Source organism: Arvicola amphibius, chromosome 5 (genome assembly GCF_903992535.2).
Source record: "Arvicola amphibius chromosome 5, mArvAmp1.2, whole genome shotgun sequence".
Lineage (NCBI taxonomy): Eukaryota > Metazoa > Chordata > Mammalia > Rodentia > Cricetidae > Arvicola > Arvicola amphibius.
In genome coordinates, this window is record NC_052051.1 from 603,211 (window position 1) to 613,718 (window position 10,508).

At 54.0% G+C, this 10,508-nt stretch overlaps 2 protein-coding genes across 6 annotated transcripts in view; one reads left to right on the forward strand and one right to left on the reverse strand.

The window, feature by feature from the left end:
• The window catches only part of Zbtb46 (zinc finger and BTB domain containing 46), a 71,718-nt gene extending 67,979 nt beyond the window's left edge, over nucleotides 1–3,739 (forward strand). For both annotated transcript variants that reach the window (XM_038329883.1, XM_038329881.1), the window contains one exon: nucleotides 171–3,739. In XM_038329883.1, the coding sequence (XP_038185811.1) occupies nucleotides 171–575 (405 nt within the window). In that variant the 3' untranslated portion in view covers nucleotides 576–3,739. The remainder of the gene's footprint in view (nucleotides 1–170) is intronic.
• Nucleotides 3,740–7,834: 4,095 nt separating this feature from the next.
• Lime1 (Lck interacting transmembrane adaptor 1) lies at nucleotides 7,835–10,492 on the reverse strand. 4 transcript variants are annotated; one of them, XM_038329815.1, is made up of 6 exons: nucleotides 9,980–10,492; nucleotides 9,079–9,198; nucleotides 8,904–8,961; nucleotides 8,746–8,833; nucleotides 8,306–8,655; nucleotides 7,835–8,193 (listed from the first exon to the last, which is right to left on the reverse strand). In XM_038329815.1, the coding sequence occupies exons 1-6, from the start codon at nucleotides 10,060–10,062 to the stop codon at nucleotides 7,990–7,992; spliced, it is 903 nt and encodes a 300-aa protein (XP_038185743.1). In that variant the 5' UTR covers nucleotides 10,063–10,492; the 3' UTR covers nucleotides 7,835–7,989. The 4 variants fall into 4 exon arrangements, with proteins under 4 accessions (XP_038185743.1, XP_038185741.1, XP_038185742.1 ...); XM_038329813.2 differs by having other exon boundaries at nucleotides 10,350–10,486; XM_038329814.1 differs by having other exon boundaries at nucleotides 8,746–8,818; nucleotides 9,079–10,492.
• Between the last annotated feature and the right edge of the window lie 16 nt (nucleotides 10,493–10,508).

The following is a 10,508-nucleotide window of genomic DNA, read 5'->3' on the forward strand; positions in this document are numbered from 1 at the left end:
GCTCCAGACTTGTCTTCTGTACGTTCAAGGACCTTCTACTGAGTATGGTGTCTTCCTGCCAAGTACTACAATGGACAGGGCACTGCTGCTGTCCCTCCTGTGTCTCATAGCCTAGTAAAGATTGCGCTCCTCACTCCAGCACTGCTCCACTGATTGTTCTGTCCCTCCAGGTCCACAGCAAGGACAAGAAATACGTGTGCAAGGTGTGCAGCCGTGTGTTCATGTCTGCAGCCAGCGTGGGCATTAAGCATGGTTCTCGTCGTCATGGTGTCTGTGCAGACTGTGCTGGCCGGGGTGTGGCCACACCGCTGGACCATGGTGGAGGTGGTGAGGGCTCTCCTGAGGCACTGTTTGCTGGCGAAGGGCCCTACCTGGAAGACCCCGATGATCCACGAGGGGAAGGCGAGGAGGAGCTAGGTGAGGATGAGGATGAGGATGTGGTCAAATGGAAGGACGACGTGGGTTTGGCACACGAGGACGCGCTGCTGGGAGATGACAAGGATGATGAGGACTCTCCACGGGGGCCGCACAGCCCCTCCGGGGAGCCTGAGAAGGACTTTGCCTGGATCTCCTAGGGGCTTTGCTCTGGTGGGCAGGGTGGGTGGTGTGCACCTGTGTGTGTCTTAGTGGGTCTTTACTTACCCAGGAGCAGGGCCATGCTGACTCCTTGAAGCTCTTCCTTCAGGCCCTCCTCTGGCCTATAACCCTCCCCCCTTGCAGAAACTGGTCCTGTGAACTAAGAAGTGCGTGTGACTCCAGAGATGGGGAGCACTAGGACCGAACAAAGTGAGGGGTACAGTGTAGGTTTAGGAAAGGGAGGCCTACTCCCACCTGCCCAGGTATTATGAATGGAGTCCCCAGCGGGTGTGTCTACATGTGTGAGCAGGGCTGCACCAGGGCCTGGGCATGCTTCCTCAGGGTATCAAAGGAGCCCTTTGCTGTGAACCTGGCTAGGAATGCAAGATGCCTCAGTGACCAGGTCAGGGTCAGCACTAGTTAGGGTCATGAGGGCGATCCCCCAGCCCTCAGGTCTGAGTAGGTGTTGAGTTTTGCATAAATACAAACTGTTCCACCCACAGCATTGCTCAGTCTCCTTCCACCCCCATCCTCTGGCAGTCAGGTTATGGGCGATGGCCCCTGTCACTTTGTCCTCTTGGTTCCTGCTGCCCCGTGGCAGCTGGTAGAATCTAGTGGGCATAAGCCCTGCAATCCTTTTACCTCCAGGCTTTGGTGCTTAACATAAATGGCTGCAGATGCCTCTCTGGAAGCCCAAGGCTCCAGGTGCTATCTCTGTTGGAAGCAGCTACCCAACCGGCAGGCCAAAGGGGAAGAAGGCTCTGTTCAAGAAGGGACCTGTGGTTGGATGCTTTCCCTGTTCAGGCCCACATGGTTGAGTTGCAAGGGCCACAGCTCTTTGTTCCGTGTGCACTTTCTTGGAGAGCCCTGTTGTGCACCCTGAGTTCTGCCTGCGCCCTTGCTGACCCCTCCTTGGACCAGATAGAGCTCAAGCTCCTGCCTTTGTTGCTGCTAACACTGGAGGTGGGTGTTCCTAGCTGCAGTGTGCTGCTGACGCCTCCCTGCCTAGGAACCAAATTTTAAAGAAGTCAGAGACATTTTCAGGTGGTTACTACAGGTTACTTTGTTTCAAATTGCTTTTTCACTTAGTAGGACTCTGCGCAAGTGGTTTCGTTTAAATCTTCAACTCTTCTTCCTGTTATTTCTAACGGCGCTCACACTTGCTCTGTGAAAAGTGTGGGCTTAATTTCTATGGCTCTGAGGCCCAGAGAGGCAGCTGTCCATGTAACCTGCAGGATAGATACAGATGCTGCAGCCTGCCCTCTTCTTGAGGCCATTTCTAACAAACCATGAAACATTCCATCCCTCACCCACCTCATCTCCCAAGGGCCCACTGAACTCGTGTTCAGTGCATCCTCTGGTGAGGTGCTGATGGGCTAACCCCACCCTGTGCAAGGGCTCATCAGGCTAAATCATTAGGGCCAATTAGAGAATTTTGGTTTTCCTTTCTCAAACACTAAGTCAAATGGCTTTTAACTCCCTCCCCCTGCCCCTTCTGTTCTCACTGGGTAAGTAAGAGGAAGCCCCATCAAACTAATTTAGGTCCCAGTGGTTATAAAGATATGTCACCTGGTGACATTCCCCAAGTACCAGCTGCCTGAGCTACAGAAGGAACGGGGCCAGGACTCTACAGAGTGTAGGAGCCATTGTCTGAAAGCTGTGTCCTCTCCACTCCCTGCCCTCTCCCTCTGAGGCATGCTGGTTCTGGAGTACATTTCCGTCCAGTGTGGTAGCGTAGCTAGACCCCCTTTCACCAACAAAACTCCAGGTTGAGACCGTCTAGCCTTGCCAGGCCCCCAGAGGGCTCCCAAACTTAGAACTTCCTCCCTCTTTTACAATGCCTTTTCTAAACACTTTCTTATAAAATGCATTTGGAAACTAGACCTTTGCTACCACTGTCTCTGGGTTTTTGTATCAGTCCCTACTTCTCAGGCTGCCCTGCCCAGGACCCAGGACCCCGGCCCACCTCCCAAGGCACCTGTGCCTCCACTCTCAGGATGTCTTGCTCTGACTGGCCTCCCTTCCAGACTTGCCTTTGCTGGCCTTTCTGGGGTTCCCTGTTGGTACCACGGGGCACTTCCTTTAAAACCAGTACTGTACCAGAAAACTGAGGGTCCCAGTTCTGGTCCCACCACCTTCCAAGTGTTTGCCATGTGGCAGGCTTTGTTCTGGCTCAGTTTCCAGTTGGAAAGTGGAATTCTAGAGATCCAGATGAACACATCCATCTCAGGAGGCATGGAGGGAAAAGACGTATGTATTGAAGTTTTTTTTTTTTTTTATGTGACTTTTTTTTTATTCAATGTTCAAACTAATAAATATTTTTTTATGAAGAAAATGTGTAGATTACATTTCACATTTTGTATTTTTTGTGTGTGTGTGTCTGTATTTTGGTGTTTGTAACACCAAAGTGGAAAATAGATTCCATGGGGTGGGTGGTGTTAGGGTTGAGGTGGGAAAACGATATGATTTTTGTACGGATCTCTGGATCCTGACCAGTTTGCGTATTTGAACTCTGAGTTTTGGGGAACAGGACACTCCTAGGACTTGACAGGAACCTAACTCAAAAGACGCAGTTATGTTTCCAATTTTTCACATTTTCCTTTAAAAAAACAAAACAAAACCCGAGGAAATGCAAAACTGGAACTTTTTGCAATATTATGAAAGATAATCTTACTTTGGCTCATTCTATGACATGTACAACTCCTAAGAAAGCCATAATGGTGGTATTATTTTTTAGATTCTATTGTGTTTTGTATGTGGCTCTTTTAGAATCACTTGTAGTGAGGGTGCTGTGTGTGTGCTTTTCTTATTTATTTATTTTTTAACATGCTTTCAATCTGTCAACAAAAAGTAAAAAAAAAGCAGTGTTTGAAGATTGTTGATTTTTTTCTGGGGATAATCTATATTATATTGACTTTATATTAATTATTATAAACCTGTGTTTGTACTGAAGATGTGTTTAATATTTGCAGAAGGCTTGTCATAATCAATTGGTGGGGTTCACAGCGCCCACAGACAAGTAAAGATTACCTTCTCTCTAGCAATTCCTTGTCTGCCTCGGTGTACTCCAGGTTGCCTGTGGGTTTTCTTTCTGTGATGGGATTAGTGTAGACATTCTTGCAAAGCGATCACTTTAAATAAAATGGGAAATTGCTGCTCTGTGCAGATGCCTCCTGTGTGGTTTCAAATAGTCCCCTTCCTTGGACCTCACCCTGAATGGAGGTAGCCCCCAGCCCCTGTGCTTATCATTCATTTCCCATTTTCCTCCTAGTTCCACTTCTTTCCCCAGGAGATAACATTGGTATCTGGAAAACAAACAAATAACCCCCACAGTTTTTAATTTTTCTGTGGTATGGCCCAGACACAAGACACTTGAGCTTCATTAACATGGAAAAATGTCAGCCCCAGTCTGGCCAGGAAAACTATCTTTAAATGTGGGCAGGAGAGTCCTCTCTCTGACACCTCCCAGAGGGCAACTTAAACAGGCTCTAGCAGAGCCCACTGACATCTTTGACGAGTCTGTGAGTGACAGGCAGGGAGGCAAGCTGCCCCTGGGGCCAGAAGGACAGCGAGCAGTTAGGGTTTAGTGCGGAAACGCTGGTTTCTTCCAGGGTACTCTTGAGTACTCAGTCAGTTCTCCTCCTCTAGGAGTCCAAGGTCATCAATACACCACAGGTTTGCTGTAGCTTCAGGCTGGGAGTGGGAGAAAGGCCAGGCAGCAGCGTCATGGATGGGCTCAGTCCAGGAACCGCTGGCAGGTTTTGCACCACAGGTCCCGTGGTCCCCGCAGTACACTTTCTGGCACTTCTTGGCATCACCCCTGGGCTTCTTGGAGGGGCCGTGCAGGGGGCATGGAGAACTGTCAGCTAAGATCTTTACCACCTAGTACATCCCAGACCCTCAAACAACACATACCTCGGGTTGGCCCCAAGCTCGGCAGGCAGGGCTGGTATGTAGGCCTGGGCCTCAGTGGGCTGTGGCTCCAGGTGGATGGGGGCCCACCAGCTCTGAAAGCCACAACCCCTGTTGTATCTCTCTAGAGCGCGCTGAGACCTGCCCCCAATGTCCATCTGTGGTCTCACCTTGCTGGCTGGCTTGATTACTGGCATACCTGTGGAACAGCTGAAGAGCTGAGCTTGGGAAATGGAAACAAAGTTAGGGACTGTAGCAGGTTGGGAAGAGCTCCATATGAGGAAAGGTGAGTGGCATGGAGACTGTAGGAGACCCTGGGTCAGCCCGCATGTCCATGGCAACATCCAGCTCCGTGTAGTAAAGTCCTCCTCCCCTTCCCTCTGCTCTGGCTCTGCCTGTCTCCTGCCAGGAACAGAGTTGTCAGGCCTGATCCCACCCTAGCCAAAGCCCCAGTCCCACCACACCGCAGGTGCACCAGGTGGGTGTGTTTCTCCATCCCTGATGGAGATGCTGTACTCAGCACCTTTCCATGTCTCTTCTGCAGACACTGGAACGTGACCTGAATAAAGCCCTGGAGTGATGGGAGCCCAGGTCAACAGTCACCACCCTGCTCAGCCCACCCCTGGACGGGATTTCCCCACACTTGCCTTCACTTTTCTCAGAGTGGCCTCCCCACACAGAAAGTGGGCTGCTTCATGGGGCAGGCAGGTCCCAGCCCCAGCCCCCGCTGTTGCTTCTGCTGCTGCTGCTGCTGCTGCTGCTGCTGCTGCTGCTGCTGCTGCTGTAGCTGCCTGAGAGATGAATCAGGGCCTCCTTCCAGGGCTCCTTCCATATCTGCAGGGACATTGCACTTAGGAACTCCTTTGCAGATATTGCTCCTGCTGGCTCTCTCCAAGTCCCTGATTTTGAGTTGCCACCTGTTTAGGTGAGCCTTGTGGAGCAGGGGCAACTCAGAGAAACTTGGAGAGAAGCTTCTCTAGCCGAGGAAAGGCAGGAGTGCTTGGCATGGCCAGCAAAGTGGAGGTACAGTTTTGGCCTCAGTGAGGGGCACTCAGGGTCCAGATGTTTCTTAGAGAACTTGAGACAAGCTTAGAAAGTGGCATATTAGGTTTGGGGGCATTGCTTGCCCCATAGAGAGGCTTGGTGGCTTCAGTATCCCGGAATAACAGAAGTTCTGGACCCTGTCCATAGTTGAGCATAGATTTCTGAATCTCACCTGGGCTGCTGAAGGTTGCAGCTGGGGCCCCCAGAGGGGCTGGTAGACAGTCTTGTAAGGGCTGTAGCGGCCATGACCTCCTCCAGCTGGGCTTTTTCTGGGGGGAATTGTGGAGATGAGGTCAGGGGTCAACAAGTGCTCTAGGCTCCTCCCCAGGTCCCCGCACACAGATGCAGCCTGAATACCTGTGGGCATCAGGCTGTGCCACTCCAGGTTCTGGGCAGGAGGCCTGGATTCACCCCCAGCTCAGGTTGCAGAGCTGGAAATCCAGGAACTATAGAACAGGATGGGGATCCACGAAAGGCCAGAGTTCTCCATAATTTGGGCTTTGTTCCACAATGGCTCCTTCAGACCCTGGTGCTGAGCAGAGGTCTGGCCCACTAGAAGGGATGAGGCCAGCTATGGCTCAGACCTTTCTGCTAACACACATTAGCCATGGTTGTGCAATAGCAACCGTAGGTCAAGTGCCAGGGGTAGGGTTACGTTTGGGAGGGTTGGGTGGGTTAGGAGGGCAGAGGAGCAAGCCTTTGGCAGCAGTTAGGAAGATTGTGCTCTAAGCACTGGCTGGTCCCCAGGCCCTGGGGGGCTGAATGGTCAGCCCCTGCTGCACTGTCGGTCAGGAGTATAGAGCTGGCAAGTGGGGAGGTGGAAGCTGGGGACCCTGACTTGTTCTCCACCGAAGTCTTCAAAGGCTGCCATCTGTGCCAGCATCCACCGCTCATCAGTCCCACCTCACCTCTTTATTGGCACCAGGATGTGCAAAGAAGGCACTGGGAGCAGTGTTGAGGCTCAAGAATTGGTTCCCGAGGCTTCATAGCCTAAGGTTCCTGTGGCTCTGAGAACTCCAAGCTTGCAAGGTCGCCACCTATAGAAGGACCCTGAAAATGGGGGTGGGAGGGCTCCGTGGAGGAGTTGGCCTGGGGACCCCAGACTCTACCTCAAATCTGTTTAGTGCCCCGCTACCACACCAGCTGCAGCTAGTGTGTACCGCATGGCCCCGCCCTAGCCCCGCCCCCTGCTCCAGTGGCGGGAAGCCTTTGCTTGGTCCGTCAGTTTTGCTTGGCCTGACCCGGGGAGTGGGCACACGCAGGAACACACTCACAGGCCGATGCAACACTTCCAGCTGCCACGCCTTCAGGACCCAGAGTTTATATAGACCCGATGCCCGTCTTTGCAGGGAAAAAAATTGGCAGTCCCCCTGCCCACCGGTACCTGCGGTGGCGTGGCACTCTGACTCAGATCTCCCCCCCCCCCCCCCCCCCCCCCCCGCACTCAGGCACTGAGTCGTGATCTGCAGCCCACTGGGATCTGGGGAGGCTACGGACGGACGCTAGGTCCTGACCCTCGGAGTGGGGCGGGTGACTTTCACAGACCCGCCAGACCCAGTTCCTGGGTGCACTGAGCCTCCATGGGCGTCCAGAAGCCTTCGTTACAGAAGTAAGGCTGGACTTAGCCTGATTGGGTCCCAAATCAGGGCCAGGTCGGTCGACCTCCACCCGGGATCCGACCTCTACCCACGCCATGCCACTGCCACAGAAGCTGCTTGACTACATCCCCTACGAGCTCCGCCCCACTGCGCACGCCCATTGGCCCTCACATGGCCAACACCCCAAGTGGTTAGGCTTTGCCTTGCAGGGGCTCCAACTCAGGCTAGTGGAGGGGCCAGCTCAACTCAGGCTGACAGCCTGGACTTGGACCCTGCGCGCCCTGCAGCCCAAGGGCTGGTTTTCCCAGGGAACTGGGGTGCGCACTGAGCTATCAGAGCCGGGAAAGGTCTGCGCCTTCCTGGCCGGCCTCTTGGAAATAGGTTATTCTTTAATACCGTACTGTCTACCTCTGCCTACTTATGTAACCTCAAGGGCTGGTGGCAGAGGATCCAGGAGGATCTGAGGTATAGATCCCATACTTTCAACTGGCCATGCTGTCCCAGACTCTCCAGCCTGGGAAACCTTTTTTCGTGCCCACAGACTCAGGGGCCAGGAACCAGGTATAAGGAAACTCTCCCAAAGATCAGAAAGGGACATCTATAACCCCTTAGGAAAACTCCCACTAGAACCATTCCAGCTTTAAAAAACAAACAAACAAACAAACAAACAAAACAAACAAACAAAAAACAACTGAGAGCCAACCTTATGTGACAGAGATTTAATTAGGCCACAAGAACTGGACCTGAAATTTGTGCTGTGAGCTATGGGGGGTGGTGGGAAGGACACAGGAGGATCTGCAATCAAACCTTGGTACCCTGGTACCCTTACTGTGTCAACACGTGTTAATAAACAGGATGCTCAGGGGCCCATCTCCCTGATGCTTTCATACACGTTTTCTAAGGGATCTTGGTTCATATCCCGGCCCCTGAGAGTGATGGCCTCATATTCCACATCACCCCCAAGGGCCACAATTCCTCTCCCACCCTGGGGATCCGGCTGATCTGTGCCAGGTCTTGGGTCTCTCCTTTTAGGCTTGCAGACCCTGGAGTACAGGAGATCCATCTGGAGAGAGGAAGCAAACCCAGGGAGAGCTTGGCATTGTCCTCTGCCAAGGGTGGGTTCAGTCCCATGTGCCCTACCCTACCCTACCCTACCCTACCCAGACTCACTTTACCTGGGTAGCTGGGATCACCTTAGCCTTCTCCTGCAATTCGTGGTAGCCCTGTTCTGTCTCTTTGCGCTTCTGGACGCAGGCATACTCGGCCCCAGGCCCAAGCTTGGCACAGCTAATGGTCAGCTGTGTTCCAGCCCACACCACAGGGTTGGCAGCCAGGCTGGCCCTGGGAATTGCAGCCAGTCCGACATTGGAGTAAGTGGCCTCAGGGCTAGTTGCAGGGGCAGCAGGAGGGGCCCTGGGCAGCTGCCGAGGTGGGAAGGCAGAGGGGGTTACCTGAGACCTGGTGCTGCCCCTGGATACCTCCAGCCAGTGTGGATGCAGGAGATCCATGCTAGCAGGCCGTGGGGCTAGGGATAAGATCAAGGCAGAAGTCACTGAGGCAACAGGACCGGCCCCAGTGGGCCAGCCCTACATTTATGGCCTCCCAAGGAGCTCACCTATGCTGCAGCGTAGGCCTTGGCGAAGCTCATGCAATCTGGTGTCAGACTTGCTGAGGGAGCGGACGTGGGCCTGTCTCAGTAGTGACTAGGGGTAAGGAAGTCTGGTTGGTCCCCTGATGTCCTTGCCCTGACCCCAGCGACACTCTGGCACTCACCATTTCCACTGGCATCAAACTGCCCTGCAGCCCAGTTTGTTGCCTCTGAGCCCGCTTCCTAGGGGCAAGAGTGCCGTTAGTCCAGAGGGCAGAGGACGGTCCTGGCCCAGGCCCAGTGTAGACACGTGTAGAGCCCTCATACATGGAGAGGGCAGACACAACCCCAGGCACATACCTGTGGCAGGCTGTGCACAGTGCCCACAGCCAGAGGAGCAAGGAGAAGCACCCCAGGACCCAGAGGGCTAGTGGGGCTGAAGGCACTGGTGGCCTCATCCTGTAAACAGGGAAGGGGGACCTGGGGACAGGAGAGATGAGCTCTGGGGGCTGCCTGAGGGACCAGCACCTGCAGCTCCACTGCAGCCCTCGCCCAGCTGGTGGGTTCTTCCTCCCTGGTTGACTCAGCACACCGGAAACCCCCAGGCTCTGCATCTTTGCCCTGCCCCATGGGCACCCACCTTTCCTTCTCTGGCTAGGGTTCCTGGTTTAAAAAAAAAAAAGTGAAGCTCTGTCTACTCCCTTAGTTATTAGAGATGGAGGAACACGGTCAGGCAGCTATGACCTGGACAAGGCTGTACTCACTGTAACTCAAACCCATGCGCTGGGGGAAACCTCTGACATCTGCGCTGGGGGAACCTCTGACTCTGAGCCACAGACCACAGACTTTACCTCTGACCACCACTGCCCAGGAGAGACCCCTTGTGTCAGGTGACGTTTCTAGGGCACTCGCTACAGAAGCTAAGCAGTTGGGGGACTCGTTGAACAGGAGGAGCCGCTGCGAAGGCCAAGTATCCCCACCCTACCGGACCCTTCCCAGGATCCCTGCTTTTCCTGGTGTTGCCTCTAGAAGAGCTAATTAGGTGCTCACCCCAGAGTTCAGAGTGGACAGCCTTCTGAGGTGAGGGCCTGTCTGTTCAAGCTTGGAGTGTAGGCATCTTACACAACGGGGGCCCAAACCAACTAACCTGGCTACAGCCAAGTCTCAATGGCCTATCCAGGCTGGGTTCATCCCTCCCAGATCCCAGGGCATGGAGAGGTCTGGGGACTGGCCGAGGAGGGCGCATAGGGCAGGCACTTACCAAGGCCACCGTGGGGCTGCTGCTTGGCCCTGTCTAGGACAGCCAGGAAGGTCTCTGTGGGCTGCTGGGGAGCGCCACCTCATTTCCTGTGTCTCTCAGAGCACCTCCCAGCAGCCACACGGCTCTTGCGCAGTTGCTCCCATGGTCTCTGCTCACCTCCTCACACCTCATCCTGGCTGTTTGCCATCAATAGGCAACTATCACAAAACTAGCACTGTGCCCTCCACCCCGATGTAGGTGGACAGAGCCCACTTCAGTCAGGCCTGCCTGCATTCATCACAGACAGTGTTCTGCCCAAAGGTTTCTACCTCACACACCCGACCTGTTTGTGGGTACTGGGCACTGGGGGCCACTCCATGACCTTACTCACTTGGTCAGAGAAGAGAGAAGAGGGGAAATGCTCCTCTCTTGGACTCTTGGACCTTGAACAGAGGCAGCGGCCTCCTCTGGGACACCCCACAGCCCACCTGTCGGCTGCCAGGACCTACGCAGATCCATTTGTCCCCGAGATCCTGAAGCCAGCTGAGTC

Coding starts and splice junctions, on each gene's coding strand:
- Lime1 (XM_038329812.1), bottom strand. CDS start 9,332: ATGCAGAGCCTGGGGGTTTCCGGTGTGCTGAGTCAACCAGGGAGGAAG. Junction 8,962..9,078: donor CTGTGCACAGCCTGCCACAG/GTATGTGCCTGG, acceptor TCTTGCCCCTAG/GAAGCGGGCTCAGAGGCAAC. Junction 8,194..8,305: donor AGGTGATCCCAGCTACCCAG/GTAAAGTGAGTC, acceptor TCCTCTCTCCAG/ATGGATCTCCTGTACTCCAG.